General features: G+C 43.5%; 5 protein-coding genes across 6 annotated transcripts; 2 read left to right on the top strand and 3 right to left on the bottom strand.

Moving 5' to 3' along the window:
• Positions 1–3,125: 3,125 nt before the first annotated feature.
• On the top strand, positions 3,126–4,548 carry LOC131293600 (protein abrupt). The gene is made up of 3 exons (XM_058321679.1): positions 3,126–3,597; positions 3,679–3,972; positions 4,034–4,548. Exons 1-3 carry the CDS (start codon positions 3,126–3,128, stop codon positions 4,546–4,548), a joined length of 1,281 nt encoding a protein of 426 aa, XP_058177662.1.
• Positions 4,549–12,532: 7,984 nt separating this feature from the next.
• On the top strand, positions 12,533–13,938 carry LOC131294867 (tetratricopeptide repeat protein 19 homolog, mitochondrial). Its single transcript, XM_058322921.1, has 2 exons — positions 12,533–13,468; positions 13,539–13,938. The coding sequence occupies exons 1-2, from the start codon at positions 12,617–12,619 to the stop codon at positions 13,785–13,787; spliced, it is 1,101 nt and encodes a 366-aa protein (XP_058178904.1). The 5' UTR covers positions 12,533–12,616; the 3' UTR covers positions 13,788–13,938.
• A 37-nt stretch (positions 13,939–13,975) lies between these two features.
• Positions 13,976–15,606, bottom strand: LOC131290891 (WW domain-binding protein 11). The gene has a single exon (XM_058320080.1). It carries the CDS (start codon positions 15,538–15,540, stop codon positions 14,038–14,040), a length of 1,503 nt encoding a protein of 500 aa, XP_058176063.1. The 5' UTR covers positions 15,541–15,606; the 3' UTR covers positions 13,976–14,037.
• Positions 15,607–16,092: 486 nt separating this feature from the next.
• On the bottom strand, positions 16,093–16,948 carry LOC131281596 (uncharacterized). The gene has a single exon (XM_058310939.1). It carries the CDS (start codon positions 16,932–16,934, stop codon positions 16,188–16,190), a length of 747 nt encoding a protein of 248 aa, XP_058166922.1. The 5' UTR covers positions 16,935–16,948; the 3' UTR covers positions 16,093–16,187.
• Positions 16,949–20,481: 3,533 nt separating this feature from the next.
• LOC131280974 (protein catecholamines up) lies at positions 20,482–23,286 on the bottom strand. 2 transcript variants are annotated; one of them, XM_058310225.1, is made up of 3 exons: positions 22,887–23,286; positions 21,772–22,808; positions 20,482–20,828 (listed from the first exon to the last, which is right to left on the bottom strand). In XM_058310225.1, exons 1-3 carry the CDS (start codon positions 23,284–23,286, stop codon positions 20,787–20,789), a joined length of 1,479 nt encoding a protein of 492 aa, XP_058166208.1. In that variant the 3' UTR covers positions 20,482–20,786. The 2 variants fall into 2 exon arrangements, with proteins under 2 accessions (XP_058166208.1, XP_058166209.1); XM_058310226.1 differs by lacking the exon at positions 20,482–20,828 and having other exon boundaries at positions 21,301–22,355; positions 22,407–22,808; positions 22,887–23,284.
• Positions 23,287–23,301: the final 15 nt, after the last annotated feature.

Raw genomic sequence — 23,301 nt, 5'->3', positions numbered from 1 at the left:
ACATAAAAACTATATTTGATTTGCCCAAGCAAAAAATCCTGCCCTGTATCTCAACATTCTTCATCGGATCAGTATTAGAGAAGTGGTCGGCTTGCTTCATCACCCTAACAAAACAAAAACGTTCTAAAGGGGATGAACGAAACCTATAGATTTCTAAACGTTATATTTATTTTAGTTGCAATGCTACGGAAACGGAAAGTTCAATCTTCGCAAAAGAAAACGGTAGGATAGTCTTACCGGTGTAGTGTGAGTTGAATACAAATTGCTTAAAGTGAATAAACTTTAATCACAAATAGACACACAAAAGGTTGAGATGATAAGAAAAATCCTATTACTTGTAAAAACAAACCAAAATTAAGCAAACAAAACAAACATGCCATGAGTAAAAGAAACAACAAACAACATTTCCTGATCTAATCGGGCCGATTTGATTTTCTATATTTAGACGTGAGCAGAGATAATGTAAAAGGCAGTAAAACACGATAATGGTTCCTACTAAGCTATAAAATTAGGTAAAAGAAAATTAAGCGAGGCATGGAAACAAAATAACGGAAATAAAATCGTTCGGAACGAGGCGATTCTAAGAAAAGACACACAGCAACGCAAGAAAATTGAAGTCAGGCTATAGGTTGCAATTCCACGATACTGCGAGAAGAAAAAAGGGTCACTGCTAGAAGAATGACACAGGATAAACAACCGCGACACGTACGCTGTTCGTAATAAAATGTTAGGTTAGTTTGTAACTGAAATTGGAAAGAACTGATAAACAATAGAAACAGTCTCGATAGTTACAGAAGTAAAACAGATAACACGGCCTTATAGGTTAGTTGGTTAGGCTTTCTCTGCACCGCAACCGATACAGATGCAAACACTCTATAACACATAACAGCAGGAATTACACCTACACACCTACTTTCACGAGCCACATTGAAACACAACATTTGATAAGCCACAACACAATAGAAGGAGAATTTGTCTGGAAAGGATAGGTCCGAAGTTTCTGCATCGCTATCCTGTTCTGTCCTGATAAAGACCTACTCCCATGTTCTCGGACGTTCGTCCGCAGGCATCACTTGTGCATTGTCACGATGGTTGATAGTTCCATTAGTGGTCATTTCATTCGCACCCTCGGTACTATCGGAGGTAGCTTTCCTTGCAAGTATTGCGGCTCGCCCCGAAATATCCATTCCACGCGCAACGTCGTTGTACGTCGCCACACCTAGTACAATTTTTCATCAGGACTGCGAAGTATATGTATCCGTAGTGTTACTGGCGCCCCAAAACGGCCACCGAAAAGTAAAGTCAAACAGTAATCATCATCACCGCACGGTGGCCGCGAAAAAGGCGAGCAAAAAAAGATCCGGCTCCACCTAATTACAATGATCCGGCGTGTCCAATTAGGGAACGCGAGCCGACCTCCACACCGTCAGTGGCCTGCCGTTGCCTTTCCTTGCTGGGCCAATATACTAGTTTACTTGCACACTATCGGTAATTATCGGCTTGACATAAATTGAGCTTCGGTTTTCGGTTGCGTTCCGCATTTCAGGCGTCCCTCGTTTATACAGGAGGTGCGGAAATTGTTTATCTTAGTGACGGAAATCGATTAGGGAAATGAAATTACGGACACCTAAAAAGACACCTCGCAATTTGTAAAAGTTCAACAAATACGTAAACAACACATAAATTTAACGTTCAAAGTAAACAGCGTTGCAAAAGACAACACGATTTGTTCCTCATTTTGCCATTAGTGCGGTATTAGGAGTAATGTTAGGTTAGTCGTTCCTTTTCGCTTGATATTTTTAGGGATTGCAAACCCGGGTCGGGCAAAAAGAGCGGCTCGTCATTTGCCATAACTATTTGCATTATAAACGGTTCCGGCAAAAGGGGAAACATTGTTTTCCGATTCGATGGTGTCTCATCAATTCAGTTTAAAAGTTAGCTTTTCTGTGTTGTTTAAAGGTTGTGTTAAGAAGAACTATTAGAAAATAAATTTTACGTAAGAACTGTTCGTTGCTTTTTCAACATAAAACCAATTCATTTTTGTACCGATTTACTACAACCAGAACGGATTATATGCAGAACACACAGGCTTTTAGAAAGATACACACGATACAGAGCAAATTCGCTTTAATATGAATTAAACTTGGTAAGCACGCTACGCCGGCATGCAAACAATTGCAACTTAGAAGAGGAGTATATATACAAAGATCTATTGATACATAGATTATATACATATATATATACATAGATATATATTTAGCGCCATATTACACGTAAGCAAGCAGAGAAAAGAAAGCAAAAAGAAGGAAAGTTTGGAATACCTTGCATGAAAATGGAAGAAAATCCTCCACAGTGAGAAAACTATAAACCATTGAACACAAACTAAGGGCATTGCGAAACGATTGTAAATTGTAAAAGTGGAAGCACTACACGGGGACTTGTAAAAAACTGTAGTTTTGTATTCGGAAAGAGTGTAAGAAAAAAGGGAGAAGTCAAACGAAGGAGAAAACGAAAATGAACAAAACAAGAACACAAAACACGCAACACGATGGAATGATCGAGACATTCAGTGAGGACACCAAGAGAAGCAACACGGCTCAGTTGCAAAGGGGCCGAAGTGCTAGTGAAACTATACAACATGAAAACACAATGACACTACAAAGAACAAACACTAACAAATACCATGTAGAATGTATTATCTCGATGCATTTGTACCGCGGGAGGAACAACGAGCAGAACACGTCACGTAAACGTGAGAAATGATTACAAAATAAAAGGCAAACAATGAAAAGTATAACAGACGGTGCTCCTTTTGCCTTCCTGGGTTGGTTGGGTGGCTCTTGTTAGACGCTGGCATACTAATAGAGTTTGTCCTAGAGAGAAACATAACCCTACTAATAGAAGTGTATCCTTCGGCCGGAGTATTGGTTTTATTTTGTTTTCATTTAAGCTTCCTTTACACGATTCCCAAAATTCCCCAACTTTATCGTTTCTTTATCCATCACACGTTTGTTATTTTTCATTTCATTTTGTTTTCATTTTTTCTTTCTCTCTCTCTCTCTCTCTCATTCTCCCCAAAACGGCACTTAACGCTTATAATTACAGTTTCTCGCCGTTCTCTAGAAATGCGCGTCCGTGCGACCGACCCCAGGCCCTGCCCGAAGTGTGGCAAGATCTACCGCTCGGCCCACACATTGCGAACCCATCTGGAGGACAAGCACACGGTCTGCCCGGGCTATCGGTGCGTGCTTTGCGGTACGGTGGCCAAATCCCGCAACTCACTGCATTCGCACATGTCCCGCCAGCACCGAGGCATCTCGACCAAGGACCTTCCGGTACTGCCCATGCCGAGCCCGTTCGATCCGGAGCTGGCATCGCGGTTGCTGGCAAAGGCGGGCGTTAAAATCTCCCCGGCGGAACTGCGAGCCCGCGCCTCACCAACCGGTACGCGCCGCAACGACGGTATGAAGCTGGAGCTGCGATCGGGCGACGGGGGGGATGATTTTGACGATCCCGAAGACCTCACCATGTCGCAGAGCAGTCACAGCGAGTCGCAAAGGCGTTTCCATGAGAGCATGATGGGAATGTCCCCCACCGGTAAGTGTTCCTACTTGCGCTAAAGAGCTCTGATGAGACGGTGGGTTCAGTGCTGTATAATAATGTCCATTTTTCGGGTAGGATTTAACCATCTCAACTCGACCACCATCACGCGCGTACGACCAGGTGAGAGCACACCAAAGCTTGGACTTGAGGGACTCGGAGGACGTGACGGTGGCAACGGAGGCAACGGTGCTGGCAACGGAAATGGCAGTGGTGGAAACGGCGGAAATGGTGGAAATGGTCTCCCGGGCCCGGATCGTCATGGTGGTCCCGGTGGAGGTGGAGGCCCCATGAACCACATGCAACAAAACACACCCACCGGATCGGCCATCTTGGACACGTACTTGCAGTTTATCACGGAGAATGCGTTCGGTGAGTTCGATAGCTCGACATTCTTGGGGAACTTGCACTAAACCGAAGTTCTTCGTTACAGGTATGAGCGGAATGACACAGGAACAAGCAACGGCAGCGGCTCTTCAGGCGGCAAAAATCGCTCACCTCAAGACACTGGGGCACAACCTCGATCAGCTGCCGCCGGGCTTCCTTCCGCCTCAGTTGGATCTGGCCAAGCTTACCAGCAACAACAACCAGAACAACCCGGACCTTTCGTCGCTGGCCAAACTGCAGTCTTCCCCGAACGTGACCATCGAACCGGCGGGACCGGGCGGAAACCGCAGTGCTGAGACGGACCGTCTGCTGCAAACGAGTAATCACCAAAAGCTGTTGGCGTTGGCGGCCAGTGGTGCTGGCGGTGCCCCTGGTGGAAACGGTGGAAATCATGGGCTAAACAACAACAACAGCATACTGAACAGTGATGCCATTCGGCGCGGAGGTTCCTCCGAGCCGATGGACCTGGGGCTGGACGGGTCGGGGGCGCACGATGACGACGGAAACAGCTCGGTCGATGAGCGGAACTATTCCGATGATGAAAGTATTGCCACACACTAGGCGGGCGAACCCGAATCCAAACTCAACATAGGCACACACCAACTGAACACGGAGGTATACGCAAGGTCGGGGTCGATTCGAACAGATCGACTCGTCGGATCTGCAAACTCCAGCAATACCAACCACGTGCTATTGGAACGATGCACGAAAAGTGACGGGTCAGCATCACTTATGCCATTTACTGTACACACACACAAACAGCTACCAACATGTTGTAAAGGGGACGATCGACAAGCGATTGGTTACCGGGTGGCCGCAGGACATGCGTAGATATACATAGAGTTATATATTTTATCGTTACACAACCTCAACCTCTGCGCTTCCCAGTGCTGTGTGGGAATGGGCAGAATGGATTTCGAGTTTGGTTCCATCGTTTAAAAGAAGCTGCCAACGAAAAGATCGCAGATACACTATCGAGTCCGAACAATTCATTGTGCCATCGTGTATAAGAGATAGGACGCGCCCGGATGTAGCGGAAACGGGCTCTGCCTTCGGTAGGCAAGCCTTACGCGACCGCCCCGGGCGTCTAGCCGTTTCCGATACACCCCGGAAACTGGCCGACATCATATACAATCGACTGTATACCTCTACGAAATGTTATATACCTCACACGATACCTCCTCAGACGAACGCGGTTTCTCACTACGGATACATAAGATTAGTGCAGTTTCCAGTTACATTTATATATTTCTTTTTCGTTTGTTTAATGCGTGCGTTGTTGTCCACAAAAAACCAGACTAGCACGAGCAGCATGCAACGCCGGGTTCAAATTAGAGCGTAAGTAAGTTACTACTATTCTACTTACCGGTAGCCGGACCAGACAAACCAGATACCTAACGTAGCGTTTATTCTATTCTCACAAATGATCACCTGCAAAGCGAGCAACATAAATACCTCAGGCAAAACACGACCGACAGAGTGTCACCTCGGCAAAGGAGTTGCATTTCTCTTAGCACGTGCTAAAGGAGAAACTGCGATCCGTGCCGGATCCCATCCACAGTCTACCTCAAGGGCGGCGGAACGAAAGGTCCGCCGTAGGCAACTTAATCTTTACCTCTAATCTAGCTAGTGAAATAGTGTTACGAGTTTTAAACTGCTGCTGCGCAAACTTTCCGGAATGTGAACTCTTACACACCCGCGAATAAGAGAGCAAGAGAGATTAGAAACGTTAGATACAGAAAGGCGCAGCAATAATTCAAGACGCTACCGGGACGACGAGCTAGGTTGTCTTGAAAAACTATTGATAGCACAAACTGGGTTTTTGGAGACAGCATATCTCGGTGTTCCGTTGCACTTACTTCAGCACAAATTATCATCATACTTACTCAGAGTATACTAATCAAGCGTATACGTTTTAAAGCGATCGCCACGCCTGGTCTTCTTGGCACAGGTCGGTCTTCAAAAGCAATTGGCTAAAACCCATTTAGTATACCAAACGGATGATGGTTATATACGATTTTCTAACATACGTTCTCAAAACCCTTCCTGAAACACGCGGGGGGCATAAGGAAAATTTATCAACAACAATAAAATAATTTCCATCCCCACAATCGATACACACACCGGAATACGAAATATCATAAGCAACCGAATGTATACTGAAATGAAAAATAGTATAACAAGAAACAAAGAAAGTAATACGATACGGTTAAAATACTATTTTTACAATCCTCTCCTCAGAGAACCATTTTAAAAACATGAGCCTTTTTCAGCTTGTAAAACCATTTTAGAAAGCGTAATTTTTTCTCATTTTTCGTTGAACAATTGCAAACGCTATACGATTTTGCCCTCTCTCACACCTTAAGGATCATCCTACGAACATTACTTCTAACCGACACTGTCGATGTTATCTCGTCTTATACGAAACAGGTTATACGAATCTCTCTACTCTCTACTTGACGATTTCAGCGTTCCCAGTGGGCGCAAAAGGCGAAAGCAAAACAATATTAAATATCATTAGTTCTTAGTGTAACGCGATACAACAGAGTAGAGTGCAAAATAATAGAAAACAAAAGAGAACAAACAACAACAAACAGCTATACGATACAACAACAAAATACCACAAATGATACGATGCTAGGAAGGTAGCCAACGTGTGTATACGTTCCCAACCACTGTATACTGAAAAAAAAACAAAGCAAAGGCGAACACACCCAATACGGAACTCGATACGATTTATCATAATACGCAATCGATACGATATCATCTGAAGTATACTAAACACCTGCGTGTACGAGAGAAGAAGGAGGAAAAATGACAGAAAAAAGTGAAAAACTTGTCTTTGAGGTGTAGAAGGAAAAACGTTATAAAACCGAAACGGTCGTTAGTGAAGTGAGAAAAAAAAAGTGTTGTACAAAGCCAATGGGAGAAGAGTCAATCCACAATTTCACGGTTAGCAATCAGTCGCAAAACGAATAAACAGTCTGTAGTCTAGCTGAAGCTTTGGCAAACTGCACTCAAAACACCTCCAAACATGATTACCAATTTCAGCAAGGGATCATTTTCACTGTACTCAGCAAAACATTAAGAAATATACACGGTGCTTGGTAGACGATACTGCTGTAGATATAGTAAGAGTGCAAATTTTAGAGCACAAAGCCGAACCACTGTACTAGACCGTGTAGTATAACATGAGCATACCAACAAGTAACACTACAAATTACCTCTGCCAGTGGCGGTATGCGACATTATAAAGTTTAAAGACATTGAAAACAAAAATACCAACAACTAAGAAACTCTCTCAGGGTAAATGATAAGACGCTTGCACGCGTTATAAGTAGGAGTTTAGAAATGATACCAGTACAACACCCCGGAGGATATTCGTTGTTCTCGTTTATTTGTTGTTTTACTTTGTTTTGTGTGAACAACAAATGAATGCAAACAAAGGAAATGCTAATATTTTGCAGAACACCCTAAAGCGCCTACAAACAGCCTAGGGAATATATAAGATAAACAAGCAATATAATTTAAACCACAAACCATAATTTAAACAATCATTAACCATACAACACAATCAACCAGAGTGCAACATAAAACGGGTAAACGAGTAATTTTTAAGATTAATTGTACACTGCTGATTACGTTTGGTTTATATATATATATATTTTTTTTCATTTTTCTATTGATCTTTCTCTCTTGCCCTTACAACTGAACAAAATGCCATTAGAATTTGTTTCTTCGTTTCGGGTTTGCAAAATAAATACCTCAACACCGAGCAGCGGCGGAAGTGTATAAATATTAAACAACAAAGGTAGCAAATGTAGGAAAAGGTGCGAAGCTTTAGAGTAAGAGCATGTTAATAGCGCCACACACAGATTAAAAGTACTTATAATTATGAAGCAGATCTACTGTACATGCATTATCAGGACAAAGTAGAAGCATATGAAAAAAAGAACAAACAAACTTCGGCAGCACTGCGATGACATAGAACAAACTCGAATTTGTAAATAATATGTGAACACATTAGGAAAATGAACAGCAAAACAACAAACAGACGATAGTATTATGAAGAAAGAATGGAGATTGCAATCTCAACGATCACGAAATGATCGATACATTTATGGTGCAGTTTACACGAAACGAGACCGATGGGTGATACGGAATTGCAATGTTACACAACAAATGGTATGAACAATGGTTTTCAGTTATTAGACACGGGACGAAGCAAACAAGCGACGAACCTTGATACCTATTAATCTACGATGGAAATGTTCCACGTTTAGCTCCCTGGTACAGCTAGGACTTTATTTTGAGTTTTTTTTTTTTTGTTTTATGCGCGCTAAATTTCTGAGCGTTAAACTTTAATCAAAATTATCCTTAGTTTGGCACCTCGATGCAGGTGGCTCACCGGCGTGCAAATCGTCCACGATGTGTACGATTTTAACATGGCCAGGAAATATAAAACAAAAAAATCGCAAAATTCAATGAATTTTTACGTTTAACGAAAAATCAAAATGCATTACAAGGTTAATATAATCATTTACAATGCGTACTTAACGGTAGTTGCAAAAGCGATTATTAAATTGTGACAAAACGACCGCCACACGCACTGGTTAAAGTTTGAAGTTTCGTTTGCGGTGGGTCGGTTTCAATTGGTTCTAAATTTGTTTTAGATTGCTTTATCCCTTCTTTTAAGCCTTTTCTTGACTATTTATATCGGGTGTTGCTTATGGGCATGAAAGCATGGAAAAAACATACCCTTCGGTTAGCAAAATCTAAAATGGAAATTCGTTAGAGTAGAGCAAGGTTAGGTGGATCCGTTAGGTTTAGTTTATCGCTTAGGTACCACTATGAATGAGAATGAAAACTGAATGAAAATTAAGATGTGTAAAAAATAAACCGAATTACAAACCTGCAACTTTCTCCGTGGTAGTGAGAGTCATTTAACTATCTAGGCAAAATGTAAACCAGAAACCTTTTCAAAATCTATTGAAAGGCATCCAGGAAAAAAAATTTTTTACGAGAATCGTTAAATACTTGATGAAGAGAAGCAATCAGAAAAAAAATGAAAACATGTCAGAGACTTTCAAAAAAGCCGTCAATAAAGCTGCAAATCAGTACTCTACAAGCAAGCAAGGTTGAACAAGCATTAGAAACCACTCCGCGAAAGAGATGAACACAAAAAGTAAAAGTCGCAATAATACTTGTGACTCTGGGCATGTTAAGCCAATGTGTCTGTAATTCATACTAATTTTCGTCTCACTAGATCGTAAGCGGTATGCTATTTTCGAACTTTGTTCATGTCGTTTTTAAGTTTTTTTTGTACACTTTTTTTTCTTTATAAGATATCGTTTTTCGGCAGAAAATATATTTAAAACTTATAATTGTTTTCTTTTTTATTTGTTTCGTTTTGTTATTGATTACCCATTTCTTTCATATTCCTTGTGGCTTTCATCATTTATCTATATAGATATTTTATTGACCTCTGTTTACTATCCATTTCTGTAATTTACTTGTTGTTTACAATTTGGTAGGGTTGGAATTTTTTTCAGCATAAACCAGTGGGTGTGCCTTTTTTAGAATACATGTAACTTTCAGCATTCGTCTATGACACGACATCAAGCGACATGGCTTCGGGGAGAAGAAAACTTGACCGAAGATAGATAAAAAAGCGGTTCAATATCTCTTCTTCTTTAGAGCATGCAACAATACATTCGTACATACAAGTTCCTAGGCAGTGGCAGTTATTCGATCCTAAATATAAACTGTAGCGGAATCCAGAATCTTTTCAAACAAATTATTCACTAAAGCGTAGAATTAGCTGAGAAAGAAAAAGTGTGGAAAATGTTCTCCAATATGCAATCTAGCCGCAAAACCGTTCGCCTGTTAGCAGTTAAACAGCGCATTACATTCGATGCTGTACTTTAAATGAACAAAAGACAAAAAGAAAACATTTAGAAAAGTATGGGATAAAACATAGGAGGAGCAGACCCTAGGATATTCTGGCAGAAAAACATTTTCTTTCAGAACAAATCAAGAAAGAACCACAAAATGTTTGATACGCAATACAGAGCACATTTTGTACGGTAAAATGCTGTATAGACATTTTCAAGAATACAAAATACAACCAAATTATTAAGGTCGAGTTGAAATCCGTGTATGTATTCAAAGAGACAATAATGCAAAATAAGAGGAAAATTTCTGGAACCACAAATCGTTTCCAACTTCACCTAAGATAAACTAATAGTAAAAAAACAAACACGCGGCACCGGAAGGTTATGTATTATGGAACCATGCCAGTTGACTTAAAACCCATAAAGCAGAAAAGTGAGCTCACGAAAAGACTTCCAACGTATGAGCTACCAACACGCACGGTTAAAGAATCAAAAACTAGAACGGCTGGTTTCACTCAACGCTTAATTGTTTCGTTGAAGATGTGTAAGAACCGTGGAAGAGATAAAAATTGAATCTACCAATACAAATGTGACAATGAGCATATAAATGAATATATTTTGATCACAAAACATAAGGGAAAATCAAAGCCTCTAAAAAATTGTTACAACTAGTCAAAGGAGAATAGCGCCGCATTGGTAGAAATACCCAAATTCAAATGCCATTGAACCGATTATGAATCACAGAACATATATTATGTGCAGCACAGTAGAAAGGTAGCAAATATTATATCGTGTTCAACTAAACACTTTATAACTCGATTCTAACCACACATAAACACTAGTAACTCGTGCAGTGTTGAAGGAGTTCCCTAAAGATTATAAAAAGAACGTTACAACCATGCCGAAACATAGCAAATGAGAGAGTGTGTTATGGAGGAGTGTAGAATTTTGGAAACTCCTTATAAATATAACTTAAAAATAATGCAAAAGGCAAAGCTTACTCATATATGTCGTATGTATCAAACCCATAAAATACCTACCGCCGGTAAAAGCCATCGAGCAGAGTCATGTTTGAGCCGCCGATGCAAATAGCAAAACATCCTTCTACTGAAGTGGTAGATGAAAATCAAGTAGAAAAATAAGCTGAGGAAGGACTTCGATTGGGATTTTTATGTTTTCTTTAATGCTATTGCTGAATCATTTGAGCTAGCCAAGCTTCCCCAGTGTAATTGCTTCGTGATGCGAAATCAAGCGAACAAAAATGGAAACATTATTATAACTGCAACAAATCTACCTTCAAATGATAAGTATAATTCAAATAAAGTAATACAAAAAATTATTTTTTTTCGTTTTGTCTGTAGCTTGAGGATATGAAAGAAATAAAGTTAATTTTTAAATTAAACACAATTTTGTTCGATTTAATCGGAACTTTTCGAGAACCAAATCACATATTCTCGTGTATTGTTTAAAAAAAATATGTTATATCTACTATATCTTCTTCTTATTGGCGTAATAACCTCTTGGTCACGCCTGCCCGTTAAGGGCTTACAAGACTTTTTTCTCTTTGTATAGGTGGATAGTCAGTCCTCTCGTAACAGGGGAGGGTCCGGTCTCGGTTGGGATTCGAACCCAGGCCGTCGAGGTGGTGATGAGCCTCGGCGCTCATGGGCCGATTTTCTACCCGGCGCTACCGCTCGGCTGTCGTGGACCCCCATTACATATCAAGTAAATATATCTTCAATTATTTTCTATACGCACCAGTATATAGGGGTGCTCGGGGTAATACGCACCCCTGGGGCAATACGCACCCCTTCCAATTTCCATTGAAAGACGAGTTTTTAACGCGTAAAAAGTAGTCACCCTGTAAGATCAATCTAAAATATGGTCACCCTGTGAGTTTGGCAGCTCTACATCAACAGAAACGTGGGTAAAAGAGTAAATGAGGCCTCGGCCGCCATGTTTTCGATCGTGGCTACACCTCTTGTTGACGTTTAAACTGAATGTATGCAATTGGTGATACATTAATTCGTTAAATTCAACCTACGAGTATTTGAAACGTAGATTGTATCGTTAATTTCGGCTACGCAATCAACCTAGGGGTGCGGTATGAGGGGGGCCCACGGGCCCCCCTTATTTCTCAAAACTATAACAAACTCTCTTTTTCGGTAGACCTAGCGCAGTCCGCTCGCTGCGCTCGCTGCGGGCGCGCCGCCGTTTCCAAATCATTTCTGCGGCTAAACTCATTGTTTCATGCTGTCCATCATGAGTGGTATAGTTTACTTACTAGTAACTTAACATGTTACTATATTAAAGTATATTAAACCGCATTCAACCCCCACTGCGTGATTAGTTTTAACCGTTATGTTCTTTTAAGCGAACCGTTAGCGATCAAATATTCGAAAAGAATGCATGCGTCGCGCTTTGCATAGCTTCAGGCGCTTAATGTGAACCAGTAGGAAGAGGATAATCTAGCCCCGGGCCTCATTTACTCTTTTACCTCACAATGAATGGCAACTTTGGATGTAAAGTGAAGGTTAATTTGATATTTTTTTAAATTTCAAATATGGCACTCAAAACTGTGATCTGTGTGATCAACTGTGGCAACATCAGACGTCAAACTTTGTTTTGGGTTTTCAATGTTTACATCCGAAGAGCAATTTGGGGTGGCAGAATTATTCATCACTGCACAACAAATCGTTAAACGTTTTACATAAACTGCTTAAAGTGTACCAAAAATGTTTCGTTCGGCCTCCAGCGCGACGCTCGTGTCCCGTTATTTCATTTCTATCAACCACCCCCGGATAGCACCACTTACAATCCCACTCGCAAAACTGACGAACCACGCTCCGATCTCTTTCCAAAGTACCACAACGGAATGGCACAAGGATAACCGCAACCGGCGCGAGGAATATCAACAGCAGCGAAAGTGGAAGACCAAGGGACCGGTGCGTTTTCTGGTCGCTAGTTCCTTTCTGTCGTGGTTCAGCAAGAAAAACGACGATGAAGACACACCCGAAAGCCAACTGATAACCATCATCAAGCGGTCGATACTGTCGATACAGAAGGAGGAATACCAGAAGGCCGAACAGATGCTACACCTCGCACTCAAAATGGCCCAAGACCTGCAGAGCAAGGACGGCATCACGTACATCTACGACATTATGGCCAACCTAGCGATGGAAGTGGGCGACTTTGCGAAAGCGGAGAAACTGTTCGTCAACGTCATGCAACGGTTGTTTTCGGACGGGTTTGTCGAGGACCACATCAAAATGCTTCATATAAGTTCGAAAGTTGCCCACCTTGCGCAACTGCAGGGCCATCTCGATAAGGCCGCCCAAGGGTTTGAATGGACGCTGGCGAAGCTGGAAGAAAAGCTGAAACAGCTCGGAGACGACAACTCGAAGGAAATCCGCGAACTGTGGGGCATTACGAAGAACTGGTACGCGCAGCTGCTGATGGAAAATAAACGGTTTGCCGAGGCTAAACAAGCGTTCCTGCAGGCGTACGAGGCGTACACCGAAATCCACGGATTGCTCACCGAGGAAGGACTTACGATACTGAACAATCTTAGCGTTGCTTGCTCAAACGTAAGTCATGCAGCAAAACCACTCTCTAACTTCATTCAAACTTTTTCCTGGATGATTTCTTTGGACATAGCTTGAAGACTACGCGTCGGCTGAACGGTTCCTTAAAGAAGCGATTGCGCTTGCCGCCCAAATTCCCGATCTCTCCGAGGCCGGCGTTTACAAGGCGAATCTGGGTCTGCTCTACCTGCAGCAGGGCTTACTCCGGCAAGCGTCCGAGTTTTGTACGTTCGCCTGGCGCTACGGAAAGCAGCACAAACATGAAGAAACTGTGATACAGGCAAGCTACTGTCTGGAGCAAATTAAAGCGATGCAAAAGTAATGCGAAAAGGAATCCATTTTTCCGGACAGTTGAATGAACCACCAATTCAGTAGTTAAACCTATTTTCGATTATGTTTTGCACACCTCACAAGAAACCTATTATGTTGCACTGGAGAGTTTAATAAATGTTGTACAAACTAGTCAAACCACATCCAAACAAGCTTCAGAGTACTGTTCTTAAGGTTTATTACTAGCGCTAACATACAAGTGACAAAAGATTATTGAAACGCTATCCTTAGGCTTATGGTTCTCAAAGTAAATCTTCCATTTCGCGCATAAACTGTAGGTAAGCGTCGTCCTTCGTGGGCTTTGAGGCGTCCGCCGGCACCGTCCGGTGATCGTGCTGATCATGCACCGGTCTCGCCGGTGGTTTTGCTTTCCGCACCTCGTCCTTCTTCGCTCGCAGGGCACTCGGCAGGAATCGTGTGACGTCCGCGCTGAGATTACGGATCTGCGGTTTCGCCGAGATGGTTGCACTTTTGGGATCTTTCTGTTGCAGCAGTTGCTGTTGGGTTTGCTGATGATGCAGCTGCATGCTACGCTGCTGCTGGATGTGTTTCGGCGGAGGTCCAGCTGGAGGGCCAGGTGGCATACGGATGCCCATGCGAGGCGGTAGACCCGGTGGTGGTCCACCTGGAATTCCGGGACGACCGGGCATTCGGAGACCGGCGGGTAGACCCGACATACCCGGTGGTCGCAACGGAGGTGGTCTGATCATCAGCGGCTGCATTGGACCCGGTGGACCGGGGAGGGGGATCGAAGAGGGTGGCATTGGCATGAATTTTGGCATGGCAGCATCTGGAGGAGGGGCAGGATTGGGAAGTGGCGGTGGTGCAGACGAAGGCGTCGGAATCGAAGCAAGCGACGGCACATCGGCCGGTGTCGATTGTTCCTTCTTTTTCTGCACGCTTTCCATCTCTTTCATGAAATCGTCAATGTTCTGGCCGGAAAGGGCGAGCATTTTCTGTTGGACCGTGTTCGGTTGCTTCACCTGCTTCTCACCACCGTCCGATTCCTCCGAGTGATCCTTGGAATCAGCATCGTCGTAGAATTTAACACTCTTTGCGGTTTCCTCGTGGAACTTGTCCAGATCGTAGTCCAACTCGGGCATATCGAACAGATCCGGTGGTGGACCGGGCGGACAGCCCGGTATACCATCGTCGTCATCGACCGGTTCCGAGGGTTCGAGCGGGTTGTCAATCGGTTTCTTTAGCAATGGCACCGGTGGAGGAGCCATCCGCAGGGGTGGGGCGATATTCGGAGGAAGTACGTTCGGCGGCATCGGTATTCGCGGGATGGACAGCGGTGTCGGAGTATCGGTGGACGAGGGGAGCGGAATATCGTCCACCTGCACTTGCTCCGCGTGGCGGACACTTTCGTAGTACTGGATCCGTTTATTCCGGCGCTTTTCGTAGTCCACTTCCTTCCTTTTCAGGTCGGCCCACAGTTCCGGATCGTCCGCCTGATACAGCCGCATCACCCGGTCGAGCGTTTCCTTTAGCTTTTTGCGCTTCTCTTTGAGCACCTTCTCGTTTAGCGGGGACGGTTGGTACACGTTGAACTCCATCTCGTCGATCTTTTCCATCTCCTCGATCAGCTGTGCCGGGTCCTTGCCTTTGAGAACCGCGGCGCGGACCATTTGCCGTTGTTTTTTGTTTTTCTTCAACTCCTTCTTGCGCGCTTCTTTTCGGGCCTGATCCGTGGGGTTCATGTACTTCCCACTCTTCGTGGTGTTGATCGAACGGCGACCCATGGTTGCTTACGCTTTTGGTGCCTGCTTCACTTTAAAATACAGATTTAGACAACTTTTTCGGTAGACTAGTAGTTTATTTCACACTTCTGAAGACGATCTATGATAAACATAAACACTGCAAGACGTCAACAAACTGACAACTTATGTTTGATTCATTTGAAACTAGTTTGAAATAGACGGTTTCAAATCTGAAATTTCCATTCGCGAAAACCCTGCGATAACACTATCTTATAAATTAGATTCTTTTTGTGATTTAAATCTGAAGCCATTAAAAAGAGAGAGATATTTGTGAAGCAGTCAGGTTTAGAATCACGAAAAATTCGTTTACACCTTATCCCTGACCCGGAAAATTGTATACCTACCTACCTTTACTTGTTAGTGACCTATTGCTAAATACTTACTACTCACTATTTGTAATTCGTAATTGTAGTCAAATCATTCAACAAACCTTTCATAACATTAAGTACAGCAGCAGCAACAAACATCTCGTTATGTTCCGTTAGGCTAAATTTGGTAGCAGTTTATTTGGAAATATATTATAGAACAAACAAATTGAGCTAATTTTAACATTTATTTTTGCACAAACATTTCATTTAAAACAGTATCGCAAAAGAATCAATTGATACAAAACAATTATTTCCACATGCTCACTGGAGTTCTAATCTTTTCCTAAGTTGAACCATCGCTTCCGCCACCCCTGGCAGGAGGTATTGTACCAAACTTTCATCTTCCTCGCAACCATCTTCAGGGTCCGCCTTTTTCTCGAACGCCTCAGATACAGCTTTTCGGGGTTTTGAGTGAAGATGAACATTGAATCGCTCTAGCGCCACGGTGCCACCGTCCGCCGGAAACGTAGCCCTATCTTGTCCCAGCCCCAACACAAACCCACCGTCCCGCGGAAAGTTCGAAAGGGTGTCGAAGAACAGATGTAGCACCTTTTCCGTGATCGTCATCCGATAGTACTCCTTTGTGGGTTCATTGCGGCCGTAGCGAAACTTGCCGACGTGAGCCAACGATTCGGTCAATGCTTTCCAACCAGCCGAGGTCCCAGCATTCATACCGGGGCCTAACAGTCCGAGCAGTTGGCCCACTTGATGGTCGTGAATTGCCACGGTAAAGATGCCCTGCGAACGATGGTGCAGGTTCATCGTGAGCTGCTTCTGTTGCAGTTCGTTGCATCCACGCCATCTGATCGGTCGCTGGGTGTACCGTAAGGATGCGATGTTGATGTCTAAGAGAAAGTCAAAAGGCTGTATTGGAATGATGGTTGATTTTCCTGTTTCTATGGAACCAAAGCCAGCTGCCAAGATAAACCACAAATCCTCCTGGGGGGGTCGATGGGATGTTCGCTTTCGTTTTACAAAAGATCTCCAACTTGCTTGAAAAATTGCCATGTGCTCTTCTAAGGGGAAGCTGATGAATTCGAAAAAAACGGCACAGTAATTAACAGTTACCATTTTGATGGTCATAACGAAAAAAAAATAACAAAGAACGGGTCGTACCTACCATACGAATCAGTTTCGCCGTTTTCTAGCACGCCAGTATCCTCGATGTGTGAAAAAAGTGGAGTTAGTTCGGGAGCAACAGTATCGGATTCCGTCCGGAACAATCCAACTAAACGATTCTGCAGAGCGTTTTGTTCCGGCGTCTCAAGATCTTCCAAAAACATTTCATCGGTATCGTAGATGAGAAGCACTTCATTGGCGCATGGTATTTCTTCGACGTATCCTTCATATCCCGAGGAGTCGACTTGCGAAGAATTGGGTTCCAGTTTGAAAACCATCCCGACGGCGTTATCCGGTGGTTGTGATGGCATATCTTCATTACGAGGAGATTCCAATGCGGCTCGTTCATTCTGTTCTTGCGATGGCGCATGTGGCTCTGGTGGTTGGCTGCCACCATCCTGATTCTGTGTCGAACAAACTGGTGGCATAAAACTCATTGTATCCGGATCGGACAGCATGTCCATGTTTGGCGTATTCTGCTGCATTTGGTTAGCGGTAGGCTGCGAATTCGGTCTAGCGACATTTTTCTCGCTTGTTGATGCTGTATCGCTTTCGTAGTTTATATTCGCCGGCCGAATCGGGCAGGGTCGTGGGAACAACAATTTTTTTTTCGGCTGCGGTGCTTTTTCTCGCGATTCCTTCGTAGGCACAACGGTATTAACATCCGGTTTCGATGGAACTGGTTGGTGGGCCAGTGGTTGTACCGCGTCTGGGACAGCTACGACTGCTGATGTTGTTGATGCCGTCACTGTAGCCGGCTGTTCCACTCCCTGCTGTTCCATAACGATCGGTATGTGCAGCTTTTCGGAAGCCCATCTACATGCTCCTTTAGACTTTAGTTCCAGCTGCTCCTGGGGTGTTAGTTCTCGCAAGGCGGCGGGCAATTCCTGCCGATCGAAGGTGGATTTATAGAACTCGTAAAAAGCTTTAACTAACTTATCAACTTTCCTCGACGTCAGCTTTGTCTTGGGGAATTTTTTCATCCGGTTATAAATCAGCACCTCGTAGATGTTCGTAGAGGATTTGATGTAATCAAGGCTGAACTCCGGTGTATCCGTGGTTGTAGTAATTGGTTGAGCGGGAGAAATCAAGCTGATAGTACTATTATGATGTGCACTAGAGGATTTCTCTTGCTTGCATACGGCCCCGATTGGTAATGGCACAGCGAACAAATGGTCAGCGGTTCGAGCACGTTTTGTCGGAGGTTCTTGTTCAGCGGCGGCATTCGAAATTGATCTGTCTGCGTTCGCAGGTTGCTCCGTACTTCGATTGGTTGTATTAATATTTTGATCATCCTCATGTTCTTGTTGAATTTCCGGAATGACGCTACTATATTGCGAGTTATTGAGGGCTGCAGTTGGAACCTGTGCATTTGGAGCCTGTGCATTTGGAGCCTGTGCAGTTGGAACCTGTGCAATAGGACCTTGTGTGATTGGGCCTTGTGAAGTTGAAATCGGCACAGTTGGAACTTGTGAGACCAGGCCTTGTGCAGTTGATGGCGGTGCAGTACGAACTTGTGCGATTGAGCCTTGTGCAGTTGGGCTTATTGCAGCTGTATCCCGCTGTACCGCGGAAACCGGGACAGTTTTCGGTGCCTGAGTAAGTGGCCTTGGGGTTAGGAAATTATCGTGACGAGAAACACTTGCTTGCAATGGTGTGGGAGTCCTCAGCTCTGCCCTTTCGATGCCTGTGGCAGTATGTGACAGTATTTGATGACCGAGGCTAGGCCCCGTTGATATTCTTTGCAGTTGAGATCTGCCTTCCGGATCAGCATAATGAAGGCCGACATTATATTTTCTGTTCAGTGCGTCGTCGTCGAATGCAAACTTGTGCCAGATAAACAGCGTACGCTTCTCGACCGGGCCACGCAGTTCGTAGATTATACGATCCAGAAATCTGTGCCACTGTTTCTTATAATTTGAGCGCTTTACTATCAACCGTAACAATTTCTCTTTTTCTTTCGCCGCGTTTCGTTCTCTACCCTGTTGGCAGCCCTTAAGGTATTTCTTGAGTTTCAGCAGCTTTCCCGACCAGTTGCTGAACTTCGACTGTAACAGCTGTATGACTTCCCGTTGATCCTCAAGAACCAAATTATTGCGCGTCATATCGACGAAGCTCATTTTTTTCACTCCGTCCTTGGCGAGAGAACTGACCATTGTTTGATATGCAGCTTCGGTTGGAATCGGTATCTTTGTGGCCATGCTAAACAAGCCCTCCCAAAACGGTGTCTCGAAGCGCAACATATGCAATGGGTCAGATAGCCGTCCAAGTGGATTTTGTACGTATCTCTCATACAGTATTTGTTGATATTTTTGGCGTGTCCTTTCACTGCGTTCTGCCATTTTATCTAAAACTATTTGCTCAATGTTTGTGTGCTGAAAAAAGATTTGCTTGGCAAACGCATCATTCACCGTGGCATGGTCAGCGATTGCAATTTGTGGGGGTGGTTCCGCCGGGATTCGGGTTGTTTGGTCATTTGCAAGCGCTGAGTTTCTGACCGGCTGCCTCTGCACCCTTTGCTGAATCTGCGCCATAACATCACGAATGTCTGCCTGTGTTTTAGAGGTTTTACTGGATCCTGCTGTTGGACGAGACATTTTCTAAACCAATGCACGAGATAGCTAACAGAACTAACAACTTATATTCCTTTACAAGGATTGATTTATCCCGCCTATTTTGTGGATTACGAGTTTGACAGCTTTTGGCACTTAAAACCAATGTTCGTGCAATTGTGCAGGTTGTGCAGTTGACATACAGGTTGAAATTTAAATCTAAACAAATGGAGGTTTGACTCTTTTTGAACGAGACGTTAATACACTTTAGGTATGATAAGGAGAATGTGCTTTCAGTTGGCCCGTTTGCATTATAGTCTATTTTTGAATTGCATTTTATCTTCTCTCCAACACATTGTAATAACTACGAGTTACTTAAAAAAAGTTTGATATTAAACTGGAGGTATTAGTTGTTTTAAAAAGGCCATACTTGAATTGTATGAGACAAAACATACCCTTTGTGTTTTTTTATTTGTTATGGTGTTATGATACACATTTTAAAACTTGTTATGGAGTACTATAAGTTACACCAGCAGCCTCAAAAACTGAAAAGTTTATTGCATAATTTGCCCTGTTCTGATGAATCAAATACCAACAGAAATTAAACCATCGTTGATTCTGTTCAATGTGACATTGGCAGTATGAGAAAGGGCTTTTTAAATGAACAAAATAAAACATGTTAAAGAAAAGCATAAATCATGGAAACTGTTCTAATCATTAAAAGCGAAAACTATTAAGAGAAAGGCGAGATTGGATTTGATTAATCCGATTTCCTCTTGGTTGTAAGCGCCTTTTGAAGGGCAGCAGTCAAAACTTTAACCATGGTAACCTAAAACTATCATGATATCGAATACTTCTATTAACTTACAATTTACTACATCAGGTTGCTTTCTCAATAGATATATTTTATTTTATGACATTATTTTAAAATCTCACAAGTATATACAACAAGGCTTCGATATAATTACATTAACAGCGTTCCTCGCAGTTTCATATATAAAAGAAGGTTGACAAAGCCTGGCTTTGTTCTAACAAACAATTTTGCTAAAATTGCTCCTGAACAAATTAAAAACAAAAACTAACGTATAATTTCACCGTTTCGAACACGTGACTGCTAACGACACAAAAGCAATAGCACACAAAAGATCATCATCTTTTTAAGCGAGTGAAACATTTACAAATAAAAAACTTAACGGTCTATGGTATGCTCAATCACCTTCAGGCACGTTCCCTAGAATGAAAATGAAGACAATGAGTCCACGGGAATACATGACAACAAAATGATTCACATATGCTACAGCCACCAGACATTCCACCCTGTTCCATTTCCATACAGGACAATGCACATGTATGACTTACAGCTACGTACTCAAAGCCCAGCTCTTGGTGAGTATTTGAAAAGGTCTACTGATTGGCGATAACTTAGCTTGTGGCGTTATCATCAATGCGTGACTATTGGCACGGAACAAGAAGAAAGACCTGCTTCCGACACCTGGGGTGAACATGTACTATCGATAACACAGGAACTAAGGAGAAGAAACATTAGCACGTACAAGGTCGACAAAGGGCGAAGTAAATACAATAATAATTGTCGAGGGCCAGAGCTGCCGGGCCTACATTTCTTGTTGATTGAAGTGATAGTGGCCGATGTTGATAAGATCAAGAACAAGAAACAAGAAATCAAGATGCAATAACGCGCCAGAAAAGGTTCTTACGTTGCCAACGTATTTCTATCCGGTCTTTCTTTTATTATCTTTATCTGTTCTACTTTTACTAGCATTATATTATTATTATTGCTCTCGTACAAAGTTTTGTAAACCTAACGTATCAGAAATAAGCAGCGACTTTATCATTCCCTAACTATAAAATGTTATGCAAAACAATCGGAAAGGCTAGGGTGCCAATGTTAAACAAACTCACTGTGTTGGCTGGACCGTGGACCTTTTGTACAAACATCAACACCGTTCACTTACGAGTAGTAGAAAAACAAAGGAAAACTTATGTTTTCAATGTTCTTCGCACACAACTCTAAATAACACACAAAGAAAAAATGCGTACGCTAACAGGAAGAGAACGACGACCACGACGACTACCAAAGGTACACACAGGTTAACTGGAGCAGAGAAGGTGTTTTGCGTTTCGTCCGCCTCTCACTCAAAGTTTGCAATAATTACCATCATGCCCACGCCGGCCAGCATGGCCGTAATCTCCTTTAGTGATTGCCACAATTTCGTCGACTCCTCCAGCAGCTCCGGAATGACTGAAACGGTCGCGATGTAGATAAATCCGCCAGCAGTGAAGGGAAGGACCCATGATTCTGCAGCGTCACTCCCACTTCCGAGCAGGGCCAGTACGGTACCGGCCAGCGCACCGACTGCCGTCGTTAGCTGCAGCAGCATCGCTTTCTTTTTCGAGCATCCCGACTTGATGAGGATGGCAAAGTCACCAATTTCGTGCGGTACCTCGTGCAGCAGGATCGTGATGGTGGTAATGATACCGATGCTGCTCCCGGCCAGATACGAAGCGCCAATCGCCAGGCCATCGGTAAAGTTGTGCGTAAAATCCGCTGCCAGGTTCAAATATCCGGCGATTTTGATTTTCGATTCCTTCTTCGGTTCCTTGCGGACAGCTTTTCCTTTAGCTTTGGCTTCCTCCTTCTTTGACTTGGATGTGCTGGCCACTTCCTGGCTTTTCTTGTCCTTGGAGGGTTTTTTATCTTTCTTTCCCTCGGTCGGAGACGGTGGCGGTGAGGTCTTGGCTACGGCTTTCGTTTCGGCTGCTGGTGCTGCCTTACCACCATGACTGTGACCACCATGGCTATGCCCGTGCCCGGTATCACCCTTAATCAAACGGACAAACTTTTCAACCGCCAGAAAAACGATAATTCCGGCCAACACCCACAGACCCACGCGCATATCATGCCCATGGCTTTCGTGTTCTCCTTCACCGTGACTATGCCCATGGCCGTGGTGATCGTGTCCGTGACTATGCCCATGACCGTGACCATCATGCGAGTGTGGCTGGATGGCGTGGGGAATCAGGTGAAGAAACGCATCACCTAGCAGACCACCAGAAGCGAAAGCGAGCAGTGTCTTCAGCCGAGGTTGCATTTCTTCGGTGTTATCCAGCGGGATGGCAAACAGGATGAAAAATGGAGCCGCACTGATAAGGAGCGTAGAGCCAAGCGAATGGACCCAAATGTAGAAGGTGTCTAAAATTGTCAATACAAACAAATCACATCAACGCCTTATGTAAACCAGGAGGCCATTTGCAAAAATCAGTTCCTTACCTTTCGGTGGCTTACTGTCAACGACAGGCTTTTCATCGTGGTGGTGATGATGGTGATGATCGTCGTGGCCATGATCATGATGATGATGGTGATGCCCATGATCATGATCATGCTCGTGATGATGGTGATGATGTGGATCGGCCACCGGCTCCTCATACATTTCGTTCGCGTGCTTAGAGTACTTGAAACTGGGATTTTCATGATGGTGATGTTCATGCTCGTGCAGGTGATCATGATCGTGGGCGTGCGGTCCATGGGCACCGCAAAGCGTCGGGAACGACAGGAACAGTATAAAGAGAAACAATCCCAGCGCAATGTGCACCCGGTATGATGTCGATTCCTCCTTCAGCGGTACCTTCTTCGCCATGGGGACAAACCCCCGATGCTTCGAGTGATCCATATTGAGTGATTTACT

The sequence above is a fragment of the Anopheles ziemanni genome, chromosome 2, assembly GCF_943734765.1.
Source record: "Anopheles ziemanni chromosome 2, idAnoZiCoDA_A2_x.2, whole genome shotgun sequence".
NCBI lineage: Eukaryota > Metazoa > Arthropoda > Insecta > Diptera > Culicidae > Anopheles > Anopheles ziemanni.
This window is presented reverse-complemented; position numbering and strand designations above follow the sequence as displayed.

Excerpts from the sequence above, each read along its gene's own strand:
- LOC131293600 (XM_058321679.1), top strand. The coding sequence starts at position 3,126 with ATGCGCGTCCGTGCGACCGACCCCAGGCCCTGCCCGAAGTGTGGCAAG. Across the intron at positions 3,598-3,678 it reads GATGGGAATGTCCCCCACCG|GATTTAACCATCTCAACTCG; the intron begins GTAAGTGTTCCT and ends TTTTTCGGGTAG. Across the intron at positions 3,973-4,033 it reads TATCACGGAGAATGCGTTCG|GTATGAGCGGAATGACACAG; the intron begins GTGAGTTCGATA and ends TCTTCGTTACAG.
- LOC131281596 (XM_058310939.1), bottom strand. The coding sequence starts at position 16,934 with ATGGCAATTTTTCAAGCAAGTTGGAGATCTTTTGTAAAACGAAAGCGA.
- LOC131294867 (XM_058322921.1), top strand. The coding sequence starts at position 12,617 with ATGTTTCGTTCGGCCTCCAGCGCGACGCTCGTGTCCCGTTATTTCATT. Across the intron at positions 13,469-13,538 it reads TTAGCGTTGCTTGCTCAAAC|CTTGAAGACTACGCGTCGGC; the intron begins GTAAGTCATGCA and ends CTTTGGACATAG.
- LOC131280974 (XM_058310225.1), bottom strand. The coding sequence starts at position 23,286 with ATGGATCACTCGAAGCATCGGGGGTTTGTCCCCATGGCGAAGAAGGTA. Across the intron at positions 22,809-22,886 it reads TGACAGTAAGCCACCGAAAG|ACACCTTCTACATTTGGGTC; the intron begins GTAAGGAACTGA and ends TGACAATTTTAG. Across the intron at positions 20,829-21,771 it reads TGGCCGGCGTGGGCATGATG|GGAACGTGCCTGAAGGTGAT; the intron begins GTAATTATTGCA and ends TTTTCATTCTAG.
- LOC131290891 (XM_058320080.1), bottom strand. The coding sequence starts at position 15,540 with ATGGGTCGCCGTTCGATCAACACCACGAAGAGTGGGAAGTACATGAAC.